Below are 18,483 nucleotides of genomic sequence, written 5' to 3' on the forward strand. Positions count from 1 at the left end.
ACTGATCCACAGGCAGAGAGTGGAAATGGCAGAGCAGGCTGAATGTACTTCCTGTGCACTTGGCCTGCACAATACGCTGCCTCCCGAAGAATTTCTAAACTCTTAAACGTCCTCCTTTCTCACTGATGCTGACTGCTTTTTCTTTTTAGCTGTAAAATGCTTTTCGATTCAATACATATTTATTCAGAGGCTGCTATGTGCAGTGCTCTGAAAGGAATAAAATGATACCTAACAATGATCCTTATTTTGTGGGCATCACTGGTCTTGGAGTGAGCCTTGAGAAAGAAAAAAATCTCTAGGAAGGTGTTACCTGCCTCAACTGGATGTTCTTGCCCTCTGGGCAAGCATTAGTGTTTTGTATCATACAGAATATGAGCAGTTAATTTGGTTGTTCTGACACATTATTACATGAGAGGTTATGGGCACAATCGCATATTCAGATACATTTCTGATGTTGTCTAATCCCAACATATTCTAGTTTTTCCTTCTTTACTCAGCTGCCTTCTTTGAGTAATGCATTCATTAAGCCATCTAAATCGGGGGCATTTCTTTGAAAAAAAATTTCTTATTAAGTGTGGTGGCAAACATGAAAGTTTACACAATGCAGTACCTGACATCAAGGTTTTTATATTTCTGGGGGCCCTGGTGGATCTGTGATTGGGCTGGCACCTTTCGGCATAGATGTTTCCCGCTTGTATTATCATCACTTTTGCTTGATGGAATCAGAAAGTGGTGACTTTTAAGAGCCTTGGGAATGCCAGGCAGTGAAGAGCTTAGAGGTTTTGTGGAAGATGCTTGTTCAGTAAAAGAATATGATCAGAGGCATTGCTTAGTGCCCTTGTTGTTATAAATTGTTTCAAATATTTGTTTCAATCATTTTTACTTAGAAACTTTAGCAACAATAAGATCACAGACATTGAAGAGGGAGCGTTTGAAGGAGCGTCTGGTGTGAATGAAATACTTCTCACGAGTAATCGTTTGGAAAATGTTCAGCATAAGATGTTCAAGGGCTTGGAAAGCCTCAAGACTTTGTAAGTATTCTCATTTGCATTGTGATTTTTCTACCACAGAATTGTCATTCACAGTTCTTTATATTCCTGGGAGGAGCAGCTCCTGCTTTTCCTCACCCCCCATCTCTCTGTCTCTCTCTCACACACAGGCAAATACATTTTTTAGAGGCAAACAGTTCCTGACTCCAGTACCTCTGGCTTCAATATGTTGCTTACAAATGATCAATAGAGTCTCTCCTGGCTATTGAATCCTTGGCAAAAAAAGACATCTTGGTTCCAGTGCTTGTACAGATCAGGCTCCTTGTACTTCCTCAAAATGATCATTCTCTTTCCTTTTATTCAAATTCCTCCATCTAATACTGTGTCTTGGCCCAAGGACACGATCTTCAGAACCAATTCCAAATCTGCAGAATAAGCCTAGCTCGAGACTACCTTCATCTACCTTTTCAAGGTCTTAGTGAAAAAAAGAGAAACTGACTGATTGCTGGTGTCTCTTTTGCCATCTATTTCAAAGAAAACATGTCTACTTACTCAGGGATAGGGAAGCTGGGAAAAGAAATCTTATATGTTTCTAAAAGGTTGTTGGCCCAGGAAAATGTGGCTTGAATTGACGAGTGAGGACAACACCTTGAGTTACTTGAATTTTCATTCAGTGTGTTTATGTAGTTTTTATAACCTTTAAAGAATATAAATATGTTTGGCATAAGTGGTCGCCTAAGCATTGGAAAAACCACCAACAAAACTGAAACGTTTGGAAGGCAGGAAGGAAATTGTAAGCAAGAAGCAGCCCTTGGGAATTGCAATGGAAAGAGACCAAACTGCATGTCTCCCCTAAATGCTTACCCTATCCCATGGAGGCACCAAGAGCCACGCCCAGGGGAACTGAGACCCAAGGGAGTTCATGCCTGCCCTTTATCAGATGCGAGGGAGAGGACATTTCCCCAGTTAACATCCCACTCAAAAAAGCACCTGTCCATGAAAGGCACACATGGTAGCCTGGAGACAAACCACCCAGCACAAACAGCCTGCAACCTGCTGGCCCCTCTCATGGGCTAACTCGGGGTCCCGACAAAGTGAAAAATGTAATGCAAATATCCCTTTGGTCTTTTTATGGAGGAGATACTGGGAGTGTGTAGAAAGAGGGCAGAGAAGTTATACTATAGGTGGCTACATCTACTCCTGCCCCCATTCCCCTCTCCCAAGCTGTCTCAGGTAACTTGGCAAAACTAAGGCTTGCAGCAGGCAGCTTAGATAGTGGCTGAGCCACTGATGTTACTAGAGCCTTCTCCTTAAGGGGGCAGTGTGCGTCAGGGTGGTCAATGGGGGGTGTTTGCCAAAACTCAGTCTCTGTTTACCAGTGCCAGATAGAAAGGTGGAGAAAGATATTGGTGAAGTAGAAAAGAGTAGCTTTTATTGCTTTGCCAGGCTAAGGGGGCCACAGAGAGCTCATGCCATCAAGACCATGTGACCCACCTTGGAGTGGGTAATGAGTTTTACAGCGTTCAAGGAGGTAGAGTGTGATCAGCTCGTGGACAGTTCTTGGACTGGTTGGCATCAAGGTTAAGTTTCAAGCATCATCAATTTTCTGGTTTCAACCAGTTCTAGGGTCAGCAGATTTTACCTGAAGGGAGTTTACTTCCTGTAAAAAATCATCTTAGGAATATGTATCAGGCCTTTATCTGTATCTTTCAGGAAACTGGGAGTTCGGTGAAACTGCTATGTGGCAGAATTATGGTCTAAATTATTACCAGTTCCCTAGCCTAACAATTCTTTAGGCTATTCTTTGTTTCTACATCTTCATATTTCACAATCATCAACTCTTGAGTTAGCATTTTACTTCAAAAGGCAAAGACACAGGGGCTTGTACAAGGAGCTTCAAGGGGAGGTTTGCCTGTAACTCTGCTTATTTTAGTCAGCCTTGGGCTGCCATAACAAGATACCACAGACTGAATGACTTAAACAGCAGAAATATGTTTTCTTATTGTTCTGGAGGCTAGAATTCCAAAATCAAGGTGCTAAGATGATTGGTTTCTGGAGAGAACTCCTTCCTTGGTGTGTAGATGGCCACATTCTCTGTGTGTCCTTATATGGCTTTTCCTCTGTGTGTGGGACAAGAGAACTCTGGTGTCCTTTCATCAAAGGACATCAGTCCAGTCAGGTCAGGGCTCCACCCTTAGGATCTCATTTCACCTTAGTGAGGTCACTCAGTCGTGTCCGACTCTTTGTGATCCCAAGGACTATAGTCTGCAGGCTCCTCTGTCCATGGGATTTTCCAGGCAGGAATACTGGAGTGGGTTGCTATTTCCTCTTCCAGGGGATCTTCCCAATCCAGAGATAAAACCCACGTCTCCTGCATTGGCAGGCGGATTCTTTATCACTGAACCACCTAGGAAGCTCCAACCCTTGATGGGACTGCACTTGGAGATAGGGCCTTTAGGGAGCTAGTTAAGGTGAAATGGTTGTTCAGATGGTAAAGTGGCTTCCCTGGTTGCTCAGATGGTAAGGCATCTGCCTGCATTGTGGGAGACCCAGGTTCAATCCCCGGGTCAGGAAGATCCCCTAGAAAAGGAAATGGTAACCCACTCCAGTAGTCTTGCCTGAAAAATCCCATAGATCACAACTGAGTGAGCATGCACGCAAGGCTTCAGCATATAAGTTTTAGGGGAATACAATTCAGCCCATAAGAGCACTCTAAGGAGTTTATCAGTGTTTTTTTCTGACTAGCTCCAGTATGGCACCCCACTCCAGTACACTTGCCTGGAGAATCCCATGAACGGAGGAGCCTGGTGGGCTGCAGTCCATGGGGTCGCGAAGAGTCAGACAAGACTGACGGACTTCCCTTTCACTTTTCACTTTCATGCCTTGGAGGAGGCAATGGCACCCCACTCTAGTACTCTTGCCTGGAGAATCCCAGGGACAGGGGAGCCTGGTGGGCTGCCGTCTATGGGGTCACACAGAGTCGGACACGACTGAAGTGACTTAGCAGTAGCAGCAGCAGCTCCAGTCACAAGACTCTCTGAGACAAGTTCTCTAAATTCAGTTTTCACCTTCGTTATATATCTAGCAATAGTTTGTGCCTCCTGTGTTTAGGCATCTGAGGTAGACACCCACTAACTCTCTACTTAATCCCACTGTGCCCCAAGCTGTGAAACAAATCATTTAGAGACTAAGTGTCTAAAGGTAAAGGTATTGAAAGGCCTTCAGTGGGTTTACTGGGACACAGCTATTGCTTTAAGTGGTATCTTTCAGCTTGGAGCTATGAAGATTTCAACAAGACCTCTCCCCCTTCACTGCCTGTCGACTTCTCGGCCCTTTAGGACTAGTAAACCTCTTAGTCGTACATGCGCATATTTCAGTGGGTCTTTGAAGCCCCGGCATTGCAGGCAAAATGTAGTACATATGTGTGCTTACAGATTTTTCCAGCAACAGAAAGCAAAGCTTTTTTCAACTTTTCCCAGAAGTCTGTGACTCCAATAAAATTAAGACCAAATGTTCTTATTTATTTATGACAAAGGATAGTGCTGATAGTCATACTTTTCTGTTGTGCATTTGTTTCCAAGCGCAAAACAATGCCTTGATAAGGAGAGCATTATCCTTTCTTGTTATCTGTAGCTTAGCAGAATGCAAAAGCCGGTACTTCTAATTTATTAGAGGACAATGTAGAATTTTAAAGGAAAGTTTTGTTGCTATTTTTGTTGTCTTCTCACAGGGTGCTCAACCCACATCTAGAAAAATTAAGCAAAATATTAACTTTTTAGCAATTCTGAATGAAGTTTATGGCAACTGTTCATTTTTACAATGGATTTTAAAGAAACTTTTCATTCCCTTCTAAGCCCTTCAAAGAAACAGTTTCAAAAAGAATTGAGAACCAACCAGAACTTTAGCATGATAGAGGAAATGACAAAAGTTTTAATCCTACTAATGTCAATGACTAAAGAAAAAATAGTCAGAATTTTCTTCCAAAAGAAACCTGTTTAAGCTTCATTGTGAGCAACTGGGATCTCTTAACTGCTGTCTCCTTTTAAATTCTAAAACTCAAATAGAATAATTTGTACAGGCTTTGTGGGAGCTCAGTCAAATTTGGCTCCCCCAACCACTGTTGACATTGACTTGGCTGTAAGTCCCTGAGATGCCCGTAGTCCTGTATCCGCTCTGGCTATTGATTCTTTTCTGCCTCCTTTCTGTTCAGCAGCAAATGTAATGTTACAGAGAATACACAAATCACAGGACTTCATGCCACCATAATTGTACCATCAAAGGAAAACATTCTGCCCTCATTAGATGGGGTTGTAAGCCCATACTTGAGACTTTTGAGTTTGTAACTGAGTGTTATCACTGACAACTCTAAGCATTTTGTTCTTGCACAGGTTTCTTAGTATGACTGGCTCTCCACATCTGTGGATTCTGCATCCACAGATTCAAGCATCCGCAGTAAATGCAGAACCCGCAAATATGGAGGGCCACGAACTTGGTATATGCAGGGGGTCCTGGAATCAATCTATCAGGGATACAGGGAAATGACTGTAACATATCAGCAGTTCCTTATGACAGGAAAACATTCAGAAAGCAGGAGTGAATGCTATGCATTTGCAAAGAGGGGTTATTGTGGTCTTCAGATAGGCGAAATTGATTGATGTTTTATCTCCTTAACGATGTTGTATTTTTCCCCCTCAGGATGTTGAGAAGTAATCGCATAAGCTGTGTAGGGAATGACAGTTTCATAGGACTCAGCTCTGTGCGTTTGCTTTCTTTATATGATAATCAGATTACTACCATTGCACCAGGAGCTTTTGATACTCTCCATTCTTTATCTACTCTGTAAGTATGAAAAATAGTCTTCATTGATGTATTAATTAAGCCAGAGTATGATATTTATTACTTTTATTGATACCATTTTAATGCATTACTAAGCATTTCATAAACATAGGATTAAAGACAGGTATTTTTAAGGACAAATTTATCATGTTAAACTTATTTTAATTCTTCTAACAGTATTGCCTGCTATCTAATGTTAAAATTTAATAAAAATTATAGTATTTTTCAGTGAATTATTTATAACAGTGTGATATGGCTTAATTTGTAAATGGTAATCTTATAATTTGATTGAGTTGCAAATGAGAGAAACGTATTTTTTTCCCAGTGTTCTCACATTGGTGTCTTTGCCGTATGAGTATCATAAAACAGAGTTGATAGGGTTATTGCCAACAAACTGTACTCAAAGGATCATTCACAATGACAGGAGATATATTATGATGACCAGACTGACAATAAAAGCTCACCATAGGGCATTTACTATGATATTAAGAAGATATTAAAGAAATAGGGTGAGCCTATCCAAGAGCACATTTTATGTAGACAGTCAAAGAATAAAGAATATTTGTCGGTCTACAGGCAGAACTCAGAAAGTGTCAAAAAACAAACTCTGCAAAACATACAAGGGTATTTTAAGCCCCTTGTATGTAAGTATCTAAAAAAAAGCAGTATTTGGAATGATAAATCTTACAACTGATATGGCTTTCTGGTACGAGTGGCATCTAAATATGCTAATTTAACTGAAAAGGTAGAAGGAAAAAAATCATGTTTAACATAGCTGAAATCCCAGAAGAAATAATTTGAAGGAAACATCCATCCATCAGTAAAGTATTTAATCCTCTTTCCACACAAAATGTGACATTTTCCATCAAGTGACTAATTTGTGCATATTAAAGATGCCATGTTTATAAATAATGGGATTGTCAATAGGTTAGTGCTGAAGTGGTGAAATGCCAAAAGTATTGAGATTTGTAGAAATAAATTCATTTTTATAACTGGCATTTAATCAACTCAGCTGTCAGTTTAGATGGGAAACCTATTCCCTGGAGCAAATAAGAGATGGAAATCTTGAAATGACAAATTAATGAAATAGCTGTTGTCAGGTTAAACTCAATAATATAAGGTAATCAGCCTTCATCTTTATATTAAATTACTGCATTATCAGTGTAGAGAAGTTTGACAGCAAGTCAGATCTCTGACAAGTTTAAATTATCTTTACATGAGATATCCATCAGGATACCCTGCATACACTCTGAATTGCCACCTTCACTTTATTTTTCATACAAAATTATTTGAATAATTCTCATATGAAAATGTTGTTTTTATTGTTTAAGTTCCAGACATAAATCTTCTTAGCCAGTGAACGCATCCTGTATGCTGTATGTGACTGAGCATGAATTGGGGGTGGAGTATGTTGTGGGAAAATGGCAGCATGGAGTTTTGAGAAGTACAAAAGCAGAGCCCTCAGTTTAACTCTGCATTGTTTGCATGTGGTGCTTAGAAACCTCTTGGCCAATCCTTTCAACTGTAACTGCTACCTGGCTTGGTTGGGAGAATGGCTCAGGAAGAAAAGAATTGTAACAGGCAATCCTCGATGTCAGAAACCCTATTTCCTCAAAGAAATCCCCATCCAGGATGTGGCCATTCAAGACTTCACTTGTGATGATGGTAAGAAGGCCCAGCCAGGGCTCTGATCTCCAGACACTCTCTGGTGACTGTTCCAGTGCCATAGGGCACATGCAGCATTCATAGTTGAGGTAATGGATAGCTGTAGTAGTTATGCATTTTTTTGCTTTGTTTTGTGGTTTTATTTTGTTTTAGCAACAGGCACTTATTTGCTCCAACTGTACAGTTACATCTAACTCTACTTGATATGTGTTTCTGAACATTTTTAAAGATTTTCCAATTTTCAACCTGTGGTTGATACTATTCATATAGCTTCATTTTTGTTTTACTTTATTATTCCAAGCATCTATTTCAGTAATTACCATTTTTAAATGATAAAGGCAATTGAGTCATAAAATAGAAATTCTAGTAAATGTAACAAAAATAATAGTTTTCATTTTTGTACTCTCTATATATCATTGCATTTGATTCTTGTAACAGGCCTGTAATATAGATAAAATGTAGGTGCTATTATTTTTGCCAAAAAGTAGAGTTCATTTGAGCTCTATATTTTCAAATGAGGGACCCATATACGTTTTTTGCTAAACTTTTAAAAAATAGTCTGTCCCTTTTTGTCTCTTCATGTCTGCTTACAATTTTTCCATAATTCAGTTTACATTTATATATTCTAATTAAAAGTATAATTCTAATAAAAAGTGTAAACAACTGAACAAAGAATGTAACATTATAATCATATTGATAATACTGTGACTTGTTTTCTGGAACTCTGCCCTAGGCAGTCTGAAAAGAGCCCTACAACAGAACATACAGTGTCGATTTGTAAATCCTTAATGCCCTAAGCATAAGTCGTTGTATGGCTGAAGTCTCTTAAATCCCTTCTGGCATCTTCAGAACCACAAATCCGGTTTTCCTGTGTATCTTTTGGCAATTTAGGAAATGATGACAATAGCTGTTCCCCTCTCTCTCGCTGTCCTGCGGAGTGTACCTGCTTGGACACAGTGGTTCGATGTAGCAACAAAGCCTTGAAGGTCTTGCCCAAAGGAATTCCAAGAGATGTCACTGAATTGTAAGTAGGGCTTGTCTTTCCCTTTCCTGAATGAGTACTGTTTCACACACCAAGGGAAATGGAGACCAAACAAAAATCTTTTGAGTCTTATTTGCAAAGTACATTCATTCCATGGGCCATTCATTAGTATCATATAACACCCTAAGCAAATAATATAAAAGCTCGTTCAGGTCCCCTTGGGAAAGGCTGGTTGTGTGTTTCTCTTTATTTCTCACTGTGGGATTTCCCAGTGCCTTTATCATGCAAAGGTGCACTGTGAGCTCCCAGAGAGGATGTAAACCATAATGGGCCTGCCACACTTGGTTGTCACCACAGCCCTTTTCTCATGGACTATCTTACAAGGCCAACGTTCTATCAAATGCACCTTGAGGAATTCTACATATTTAGTTTATCTACAGTGATTGGAATATTTCATATGGTTAATTATTCTTTACCCTGTACCCCTTAGAGAATATCTCATAAATATGTAGGGTGTAGAAGAAGCTGACATAATCTTCCCACTTAAAAAGAGGTAGTGCCCTTTGGATTTGAATCAGAGTCCTTTAGGAAGGGCGTGGGGCCAGTGATCCCTAAAACTTGCAATACTGATATATAACCACAAATTACATGGCCAGTATACATATATCAGGATACTAAGCACCACGCACACTTCCTTAGCTGCCTCCTGCTTTATATGTGGAATGGAATAAATCAAAGCATCAGCTGCTTGAACGGTGCTGCATGCAGGCTCTGTCTGATTCCAGTATCTCTATACCAAAGATCCAGGGCAAATGCTTGATATGTGATTGAGTCTTTTGCTTCTGTTTATTTTTCGACTGTGTTAAACTATGTATCAAAAATGGAATTCATGTAGATGTGTACCTATAATTCATGCACAACAAACCAGTAAGTTTGATAAACTTTTGGCAACCTGGAATATAAATAATGAGATTCAAGAAGATGTCACTTCAGTTATCAAAGAACTTGTTTTCAAATCATGTGCAGTTTTACAAATTGTAATTTGGTCTTTAATTGACACTTACAGAAAAAGTATGTGATCATCCCTCTAAAAGTGAGCTGTTGTTAAGTGTTCATTTTCTCTCTTGGTACCAGTCACAGTTGTTAGTTAACTATGAGCCCTGCTTTATATGTGTGTGTGTGTGTAATTAAAATGTTAATTGTTATTTTGATATGTATTTATTTCAAAAGATTACCAGCCATCCAGGGTTGAGAAGTTAGATGCGTGTATTCTATAGGTAAAATATTGATTCTAAGAATAACCCAGCCAAGACCATAATACTCAGCATAACACTTAGATCATCTTTGATGCTGAATCCCTTTTCTACCGTTTTAACTGACCCATACCTTTGTCCTTTTACCAGATTCCCATCAAATAATTTTTAGTTCACTTCGGTCACTCAGTCGTGTCTGACTTTTTGCAGCCCCATGGACTGCAGCACTCCAGGCCTCCCTGTCCATATCCAACACCCAGAGTTTACTCAAACTCATGTCCATTGAGTCAGTGATGTCATCCAAACATCACATGCTCTGTCGTCCCCCTTTCCTCCTGCCTTCGTTCTTTCCCAGCATCAGGGTCTTTTCAAATGAATCAGTTCTTTGCATCAGGTGGCCAAAGTATTGGAGTTCCAGCTTCAGCATCTGTCCTTCCAATGAATATTCAGGACTGATTTCCTTTTGGATGGATGGGTTGGATCTCCTCTCAGTCCAAGGGACTCTCAAGAGTCTTCAACACCACAATTCAAAATCACCAATTATTCTTCTGCACTCAGTTTTCTGATAAAGTCTCTCATTGTTTCCCAATCTATTTGCCATGAAGTGGTGGAACTGGATGCCATGATCTTCGTTTTCTGAATGTTGAGCTTTAAGCCAACTTTTTCACTCTCCTCTTTCACTTTCATCAAGAGGCTGTTTAGTTCTTTTTCACTTTCTGCCATAAGGGTGGTGTCATCTGCATATCTGAGGTTATTGATATTTCTCCTGGCAATGCTGATTCCAGCTTGTGCTTCATCCAGCCCAGCGTCTCTCATTATGTACTCTGCATATAAGTTAAATAAGCAGGATGACAATATATAGCCTTGATGTACTCCTTTCCTGATTTGGAACCAGTCTGTTGTTCCATGTCCAGTTCTAACTGTTGTTTCCTGACCTGCATACAGATTTCTCAGGAGGCAAGTATGGTGGTCTGGTAGTCCCATCTCTTTAAGAATTTTCCACAGTTTGTTGTGATCCACAGAGTCAAAGGCTTTGGCATAGTCAATAGAGCAGAAGTAGATGTTTTTCTGGAACTCTCTTGCTTTTTCAATGACCCAGCTGATGTTGGTAATTTGATATCTGGTTCCTCTTCCTTTTCTAAATCCAGGTTGAACATCTGGAAGTTCACAGTTCATGTAGTATTGAAGCCTGGCTTGGAGAATTTTGAGCATTACTTTACTAGAGTGTGAGATGAGTGCAATTGTGCGGTAGTTTGTCTTTTAATTTCCTTATTAATGTATATCTGAGAACCTGCTTGATTTGTCAGCTATCTGTCAGATAGTTGAATCTTCAATCTATTCCTGTATAAATTATTAAAAAGTAATTTTTTTAAAGAAAATATGTTCTAGAGATGAGGAAGATATTAACTCACCTTCTGTGCATTCTTGCTTTACTGTCCGAAGAGTTTATTCTTAGAACCATACCACCTCAACAGGATCCCTCTTTCCAGTAACATATATGCATGTATTAGAAAATTTCCATGTGCATATTATATTAAATTATTAAAGAATTTGACAAAAATAAGTATGTACCAGTGAACAATTCTGAACAAATGGTATCTATTATTTTTAATCATTTCCATGTAGTTTCCGTCTTAGATTGTTTTACATGTAAGCAACCATAGGGCACTTTCTGAAAATTTTTAGCTTGGTGTTAGGATGCTTTCTGGAATAAAGGGAAAGTCCTGAAGTATATGGGATTATGCTTCCCTCTAGTGGTTACCAATAATTTCTTAGCTAGAGAAATGAAAGAGGAGAGGAGTTGAAATAAGACAGAGTCAGAAAATTTGAATAGGCATAAGAATTCCTAACAAAAGCCTGACTCTTCATCACACATATTTTGATAACTTGTGCCTTTTATATAACTTTTATCATTTTAAAATATGTGAAATAGCTTGTCATCTTTGAAAATTGCTCAGCTACTTCTGTATCCAGCAAAAATATGAATGTCAATCTCAGATCTGGAGATAGCCCACAGTGCTGGAGCGGTAGGGCTACATGCCTGCTGTGGCAGGATTGTTTGTGGACACACCTATAACCAGATGGTGAAGTTGCTGAAAAACGTTTTTACTCATCACCCTCTACGTTCTGGGAAAGAACAGCCTTGGGAGGAGATGGAATTATTTTTCTTTTTGTGATATCATGAATATACCTTTAAGGGTTTATTTCTGTGCTTCGTCTATTAGCCCTTATTTTCTCATCATTCCATTGACTCTAATCAGAAAGGGAAATTTTACTAACATACTTTATTTTATTATTACTCTTAAATAAATGTATTGTTTTTGTGCATTCAGTTCAGTTCAGTTCAGTCGCTCAGTCGTGTCCGACTCTTTGCCACCCCATGAATTGCAGCACGCCAGGCCTCCCTGTCCATCACCATCTCCCAGAGTTCACTCAGACTCACATCCATCGAGTCCGTGATGCCATCCAGCCATCTCATCCTCTGTCATCCCCTTCTCCTCCTGCCCCCAGTCCCTCCCAGCATCAGAGTCTTTTCCAATGAGTCAACTCTTTGCATGAGGTGGCCAAAGTACTGGAGCTTCAGCTTTAGCATCATTCCCTCCAAAGAAATCCCAGGGCTGATCTCTTTCAGAATGGACTGGTTGGATCTCCTTGCAGTCCAGGGGACTCTCAAGAGTTCATTAGATGTCATAATTTTCTATGAAACCTCCTAAAATTAATATCACCAAGCAAATTTACAAGGGTAAAAACTATTTTTAAGATCTTTTTAAACTGAAATCTAATTATATTAAAATTCCCAAATATATCTGTTCCATCACCCATTGTTATTTACTAAGCATATTGATACAATAAGGCAGTGAAGATTGGTCTAGTCAGTCGTAACAAGTTTCTGCCAGTAGTGAATGCATTTCATGGTATTGGTCCCATGTAGACACAAGTACACTGAAGGCTGATAAAAAATAGGGTTGACTGGCGCTTCTTGCTGACACACAAATGGTTGGATACATGCCTTGCCTTCTTAGATAAACCACAAAAGACTGGACTCACCAGTCTCTCCTTGGTTTTATAATTTAGCGTAAGTAATCCGCAGAAGAATTCAACTAGATTGGACAACTGTGTGTGTGTTTTTTCTCTACTTCTGTTAAATAGCAGTCCTATCTGGGAACATTACCTCTTAAAGCCAAAATTGTCAAGTGTCTCCTTGCTTCAATTAAGAGTGAAATATTGCTCAACTATTTTCTGATTCACTACTGTTACTTTTTTAAAAAATAATATTTTCTTTGTTTTTAGGTATCTGGATGGGAACCAGTTTACCCTGGTTCCTAAGGAACTCTCTAACTACAAACATTTAACACTTATGTGAGTAATGTATGGTATTTTTCTGGTTTTGACATCTTATTTGCTTTCATGTAAATGTGGATAGTAGGGGCAGAAGATTTAGTGAACCTTTCAAATTCTATAAATTATTTTCAGTTAGATGCTTTTCGTCTTGCTCATTGTGGTTCTGGATCACTAGCTACATCTTCATTGATTATCAGTCGGGCAGTGGTGCATCTTAGAAGAAGGTCCTCTTCTGTGTAAAGTGCAAATACGATTAAGTCTAAGTATCACAGAATTATAGACTTGCAGTAAGTTGAATACTTCTATTGAAGATGAATGTGAGCTATTTAATGACAATCCAAGGAAAGAAAAATGGAAAACAATGTTTATATTCTCAACTTTAAACAAAACAGAGCAGATGGTAAGGGCGTTACTGATACTCTATTATAAATCTAGGTTTTAGGCTTGATTCTTGTATAATACAATATGAATTAAGGTATGGGTTTCCAGTATTTAAATTTATTTCCTAAAATCCATGTTTACTTACATAGTACTGAAGTACAGTTGACAAAGATACTGACATTCTGAGTATAAACATCAAACATCGAATTGTTTTTAAGTTTGGTTTGATGTCATCCTAAAGTAGCATCTCTCTTTCATTAATGTATGTAAACAATTTCTTACAGTCTTTAATTGTAAATACAAGAGTATATTTAAACATACAAGCATTTTTTTTTCGATCTAGTTATGTGCACAATATTTCTTAAAAGATATAATCTTCTGTATATAATGTCACACTTAGAGTAGCCTTGTTGATAATTGATAAAACTTGTAGCAAAAAACCGTCTCTGGGGTCGCACAGAATCGGACACGACTGAAGCGACTTAGCAGCAGCAGCAGCAGCAGTAGTAGCAAAACAACCAAAAAAAAATCAGCAACAATATTGGATATAAAGCGAAATACTTTCTTTAAGTCTGTTTGGTTTTAGAGTAATTATAACTGTCTTAGATTTCTAGTATTCCTAGAAAAGAGGAATTTATTCCTAATTAGTGAATTCTAGAAACCTAGGTAACTACCAACATAGTTATGTTTCTCACTGTAAACTTTACCCTGAGCACATAGAAGCTGGTTAAAATGTTGTTGATCGTTTTCAGTTTTCCTTAAAAGTATGTGAAAATCAAACACTTTGTGAGAAGTGTATAGGACTATTAACTGACAAATGGTTAAATTAAGAAAAAAAGAATGCCCTCCAAAATGTCTTGTTCTCCCTCTAGTTATTTATTTAATAGCAGCAAGAACTGATTACATACATTTGTTCTGTTAAATAAACCATTAAATTGCTGCAATTTCCAAAGGGTCATTTCAGCAGAATTGGGTCATTTGTGAGACAGCATGTGATTATTTAAAACCAGTTTGGAAATGAAAAATGAAAATTTATAGCTCCAGAAATGGTTTTACCAATGACTCACTATACAACTCTAGGCAGGTAACTGGGCTTCTCTGATAGCTCAGTTGGTAAAGAACCTGCCCACAGTGCAGGAGACCTGGGTCGATCTCTGGGTTGGGAAGATCTCCTGGAGAAGGGAAAGGCTACCCATTCCAGAATTCTGGCCTGGAGAATTCCGTGGATTACAGTCCATGGGGTCGCAAAGAGTCGGACACGACTGAGTGGCTTTCACTTTCACTTTCAGGCCAGTAACTACTGCTAGTATAAATGTATTTATTTTTTAAATTTAGCCATAGTACTTCAGCAACTAAGATGGATTATAAAGCTTCTGTAACATTCCCACCATTTCACAGTTTCATTGGTCCATTTTACTGATACGTTGACATTTTAATGTGGATAATCTGAAGCATCTTTTCTAAGTCTTGTACTTATTCATAAATTTTCTTCAGAAAAATATATAAACATAAATACACACACATACATAAATGAGCATAAATTACAATCCAAATCTTCCATTTATTCATCAATCTTCCTTTAGTCGTATATTTGGCATTTTGTTTTAGATAAAAATCAGTGAATATTCCCTAATGCGTATCACACTGTTTTATGTATGTGAGTGTATGTACGTATATATTCACCCATTTTTTTCTAAAGCAGAATGGAAAACATCATTATATATGTTATATATTATGCTGCAGTATATATATTATACTAACAATATGTTCTTATTAATATTATGTGTATCATGTATACATTATATGGGCTTTTCAGGTGGCGCTATTGGTAAAGAACCCATCTGCCAATGCAGGAGACATAAATTATGTGACTCAATCCCTGGGTCAGGAAGATCCCCTGGAGGAGGGCATGGAAACCCACTCCAGTATTCTTGCCTGGAGAATTCCATGGACAGAGGAGCCTGGTGGGCTGCAGTCCATGGGGTCACAGAGTCAGATACGACTGAGGCAACTTAGCACAAGCAGTATACATTATATAAAATAAAAATAAGATCAAATTCACTGCATATCATTTACAACTTGTGATACAAATTATGCTTGTAAATACCCATTTGGCATGGGTAGAAAATTCACATCTCTCTCATTTACTCATCATTTATTAAACAGACATTTAGTAAGAACCAACCATGTGCCAGTGACTTTGCCAAAGGCAGTTTTTAATTATGGTGTTGTTTTTAATGATAGCTTTGTCAATGTAATTAGATGAGGGATTCTTTCAGTTATCCTATTTGACTATTTGTATGTGACAGTGAAGCTAAATTATAACCAATGGAACCTTTGAGAACAAAGGTTTATTTCTCAGCTGTCAAATGTGTCTGTTGTGAATGGCCTCCACGTGATTGCCCTGAGACCCAGTAATGGGCAGGGCTTCTCTGTGGAATGTCAGGAGCCTTGCAGAGAAAGGAGCAGAGGGTTAGGGGAAAAGTGAGCTTACTCTGAAGCTTTTGTTCTGAAGTTCAACCAGCTCTGGTGGCCATACTTCACTGGCCGGAGCAAGGCATATGGTCGTTTGTAATTTCAGCAGGCTTGGGCATGAATAATGATGAATAATTATGTACCTCAAAGAATTACCCAATGTTTTGTTATTTCCAGACAAAAGCTAAGTCCTAACCAATGCTGCTACAACTGTGAGCAGGAAGAACCTTCTCTTTCTAAGAATCACTAATATGTCAATGTCTGTGTAACAGTAGACCTGTTTTTTCTTTTTCTTTTTTAGAGACTTAAGTAACAACAGAATAAGCACCCTCTCTAATCAGAGCTTCAGCAACATGACCCAGCTCCTCACCTTGTGAGTATGAACGTGTGATACTAAGTTAATTCCTTAATTCACTGGACACTCCTGATGTACAAAACAGTCTCTGCCCTCAAGGAATGTTAATACTGTTGGGAGAAACAGACAAATAAAACCTTGGTAAACAAATATAGATCCTATACAAAGTGTTGGGTTCTATGAGAGAAACAAAGAATAACTTGCATTTGTGGCAGGGTTGGAGGAAGTCACCTTATGGAGAACACGGTTGAGACAACGGTCAACAACAGCCGTAGGAAGCATCCTAGGGTGTATTTTAGACTTAACTGTGTTGTAGTAGTGAAACAGCACAAAGATTAACAGAATACTATGCCTCAGTGCCCTCAGATTTTTTAAGATGCTCAAATAACCCTTTTCAGTTGCTTTGTTTTAAAAATGATAGTTGGCCATTTGGGGATATCTGAGTAAAACAAATTGGCTTGTGTGTGCTTTCAGAATTCTTAGTTACAACCGTTTGAGATGTATTCCTCCTCGAACCTTTGATGGACTGAAGTCTCTTCGATTACTGTAAGCATCTTATGTTTAACAAAATACTTTATTTCTTGAGGATCTGAGTTTTATGTTGCTTTTTAGTAATTTAACTGCTTTATTTTGGGGACATTTTGAGTATATGCACTAGAAATTACTACAAATTTGGAAATGAAATATTTTATCTTACTGTATCATTTCTCAACAGATTTTACTTGGACAACATGATTTTTTCTTTGGTAATACATTGTTGCTTTGGTCATTTATTTGAGAACATATGAGTTTAAGATATAATTTTACATGGATCTAGCTAATTTTGAAAAAAATAGAAAATTTTAATTTCTTTAAAAGTTACATAATACAACACAAAATATTTTTATTATACAAAATTGATCTTACAGTGCATGAAGTAAAACATGGTCTTCTATCCCAATTCTCTCCCCAGAATTGACAGTTAAACAGTTTAATGTTATCTTCTGGTTATTTGTTATGTTTGTTTTTATATGTTGATGTATTTATGCCCACAGCAATATAACTTAAAAACCATAAGGTTTTTTTTAGGTCTGCCATTCACTTTATTTAGGGATATGCTTTAGATTTTAGATTTGCCATTCCATCAAACATAATATTCCTCAACTCTTTAACTGCTACAGACTGATAGAATGAAGGAACCATCGCTTATTTAAGTATCCTCATCTTTACTGTCATTGGGTTGATTCCAAATTTTCATTATTTTATACAGTGCTAGAGTGAACATCCTACACATCCATCTTACTGTCAAGCATATTAGAAGAATACCGAAAATAGTCATCTTGTTGTCCATCAAACAGTTTAAAAATTTATTATTTTAATAGGCTATCTATTTCAAAGCACTCTTGCAAATATTAAATATTATAAATCCTTTCATTTTTGTCATATGACAGATGGAACATTATTTTCCATTCCTCTTTTAATTTTCAATTCCAGTTCCTAGAGCATTTGAGTATATTTTGTTTATTGAGTGTTTGCATTTCTTATTCTATTAGCTTGATCTTATTAATTCTCTTTTCCTATGGTTACTTTGTCTTTTCCTTATTAACATACCTGCCTTTATGCACTTGACTCTAAGTTTACAGGTCTTTCTTACAAAGGAATCAACATATTTATAGCTTATGTATGTTGCAGATACTTCCCATTCTGTTTTCTATATGTAATCTTTTTTTAATTAAAATATAGTTGATTTGTTCTATTGGTTTCTTAATGCTGCAAGGTGATTTGGTTTGTGTGTGTGTGTATACTCAAACTCACACATACATATATATCAGTTCAGTTCAGTTCAGTCCCACAGTCGTGTCCGACTCCCTGCAACCCCATGAATCGCAGCACGCCAGGCCTCCCTATCCATCACCAACTCCTGGAGTTCACTCAGACTCACGTCCATCGAGTCCATGATGCCATCCAGCCATCTCATCCTCGGTCGTCCCCTTCTCCTCCTGCCCCCAATCCCTCCCAGCATCAGAGTCTTTTCCAATGAGTCAACTGTTCACATGAGGTGGCCAAAGTACTAGAGTTTCAGCTTTAGCATCATTCCTTCCAAAGAAATCCCAGGGCTGATCTCCTTCAGAATGGACTGGTTGGATCTCCTTGCGGTCCAAGGGACTCTCAAGAGTCTTCTCCAACACCACAGTTCAAAAGCATCAATTCTTCAGCGCTCAGCTT

The 18,483-nt window shown here is 38.2% G+C and overlaps 1 protein-coding gene across 1 annotated transcript in view; it reads left to right on the plus strand.

Moving 5' to 3' along the window:
• The window catches only part of SLIT2 (slit guidance ligand 2), a 400,034-nt gene that overhangs the window by 309,177 nt on the left and 72,374 nt on the right, over positions 1-18,483 (plus strand). The window contains exons 19-25 of the mRNA XM_052642277.1: positions 888-1,031; positions 5,685-5,828; positions 7,324-7,490; positions 8,382-8,514; positions 13,017-13,085; positions 16,225-16,296; positions 16,753-16,824. Of these exons, the coding sequence (XP_052498237.1) occupies positions 888-1,031; positions 5,685-5,828; positions 7,324-7,490; positions 8,382-8,514; positions 13,017-13,085; positions 16,225-16,296; positions 16,753-16,824 (801 nt within the window). The remainder of the gene's footprint in view (positions 1-887; positions 1,032-5,684; positions 5,829-7,323; positions 7,491-8,381; positions 8,515-13,016; positions 13,086-16,224; positions 16,297-16,752; positions 16,825-18,483) is intronic.

Source organism: Budorcas taxicolor, chromosome 6 (assembly GCF_023091745.1).
Source record: "Budorcas taxicolor isolate Tak-1 chromosome 6, Takin1.1, whole genome shotgun sequence".
Taxonomy (NCBI): domain Eukaryota; kingdom Metazoa; phylum Chordata; class Mammalia; order Artiodactyla; family Bovidae; genus Budorcas; species Budorcas taxicolor.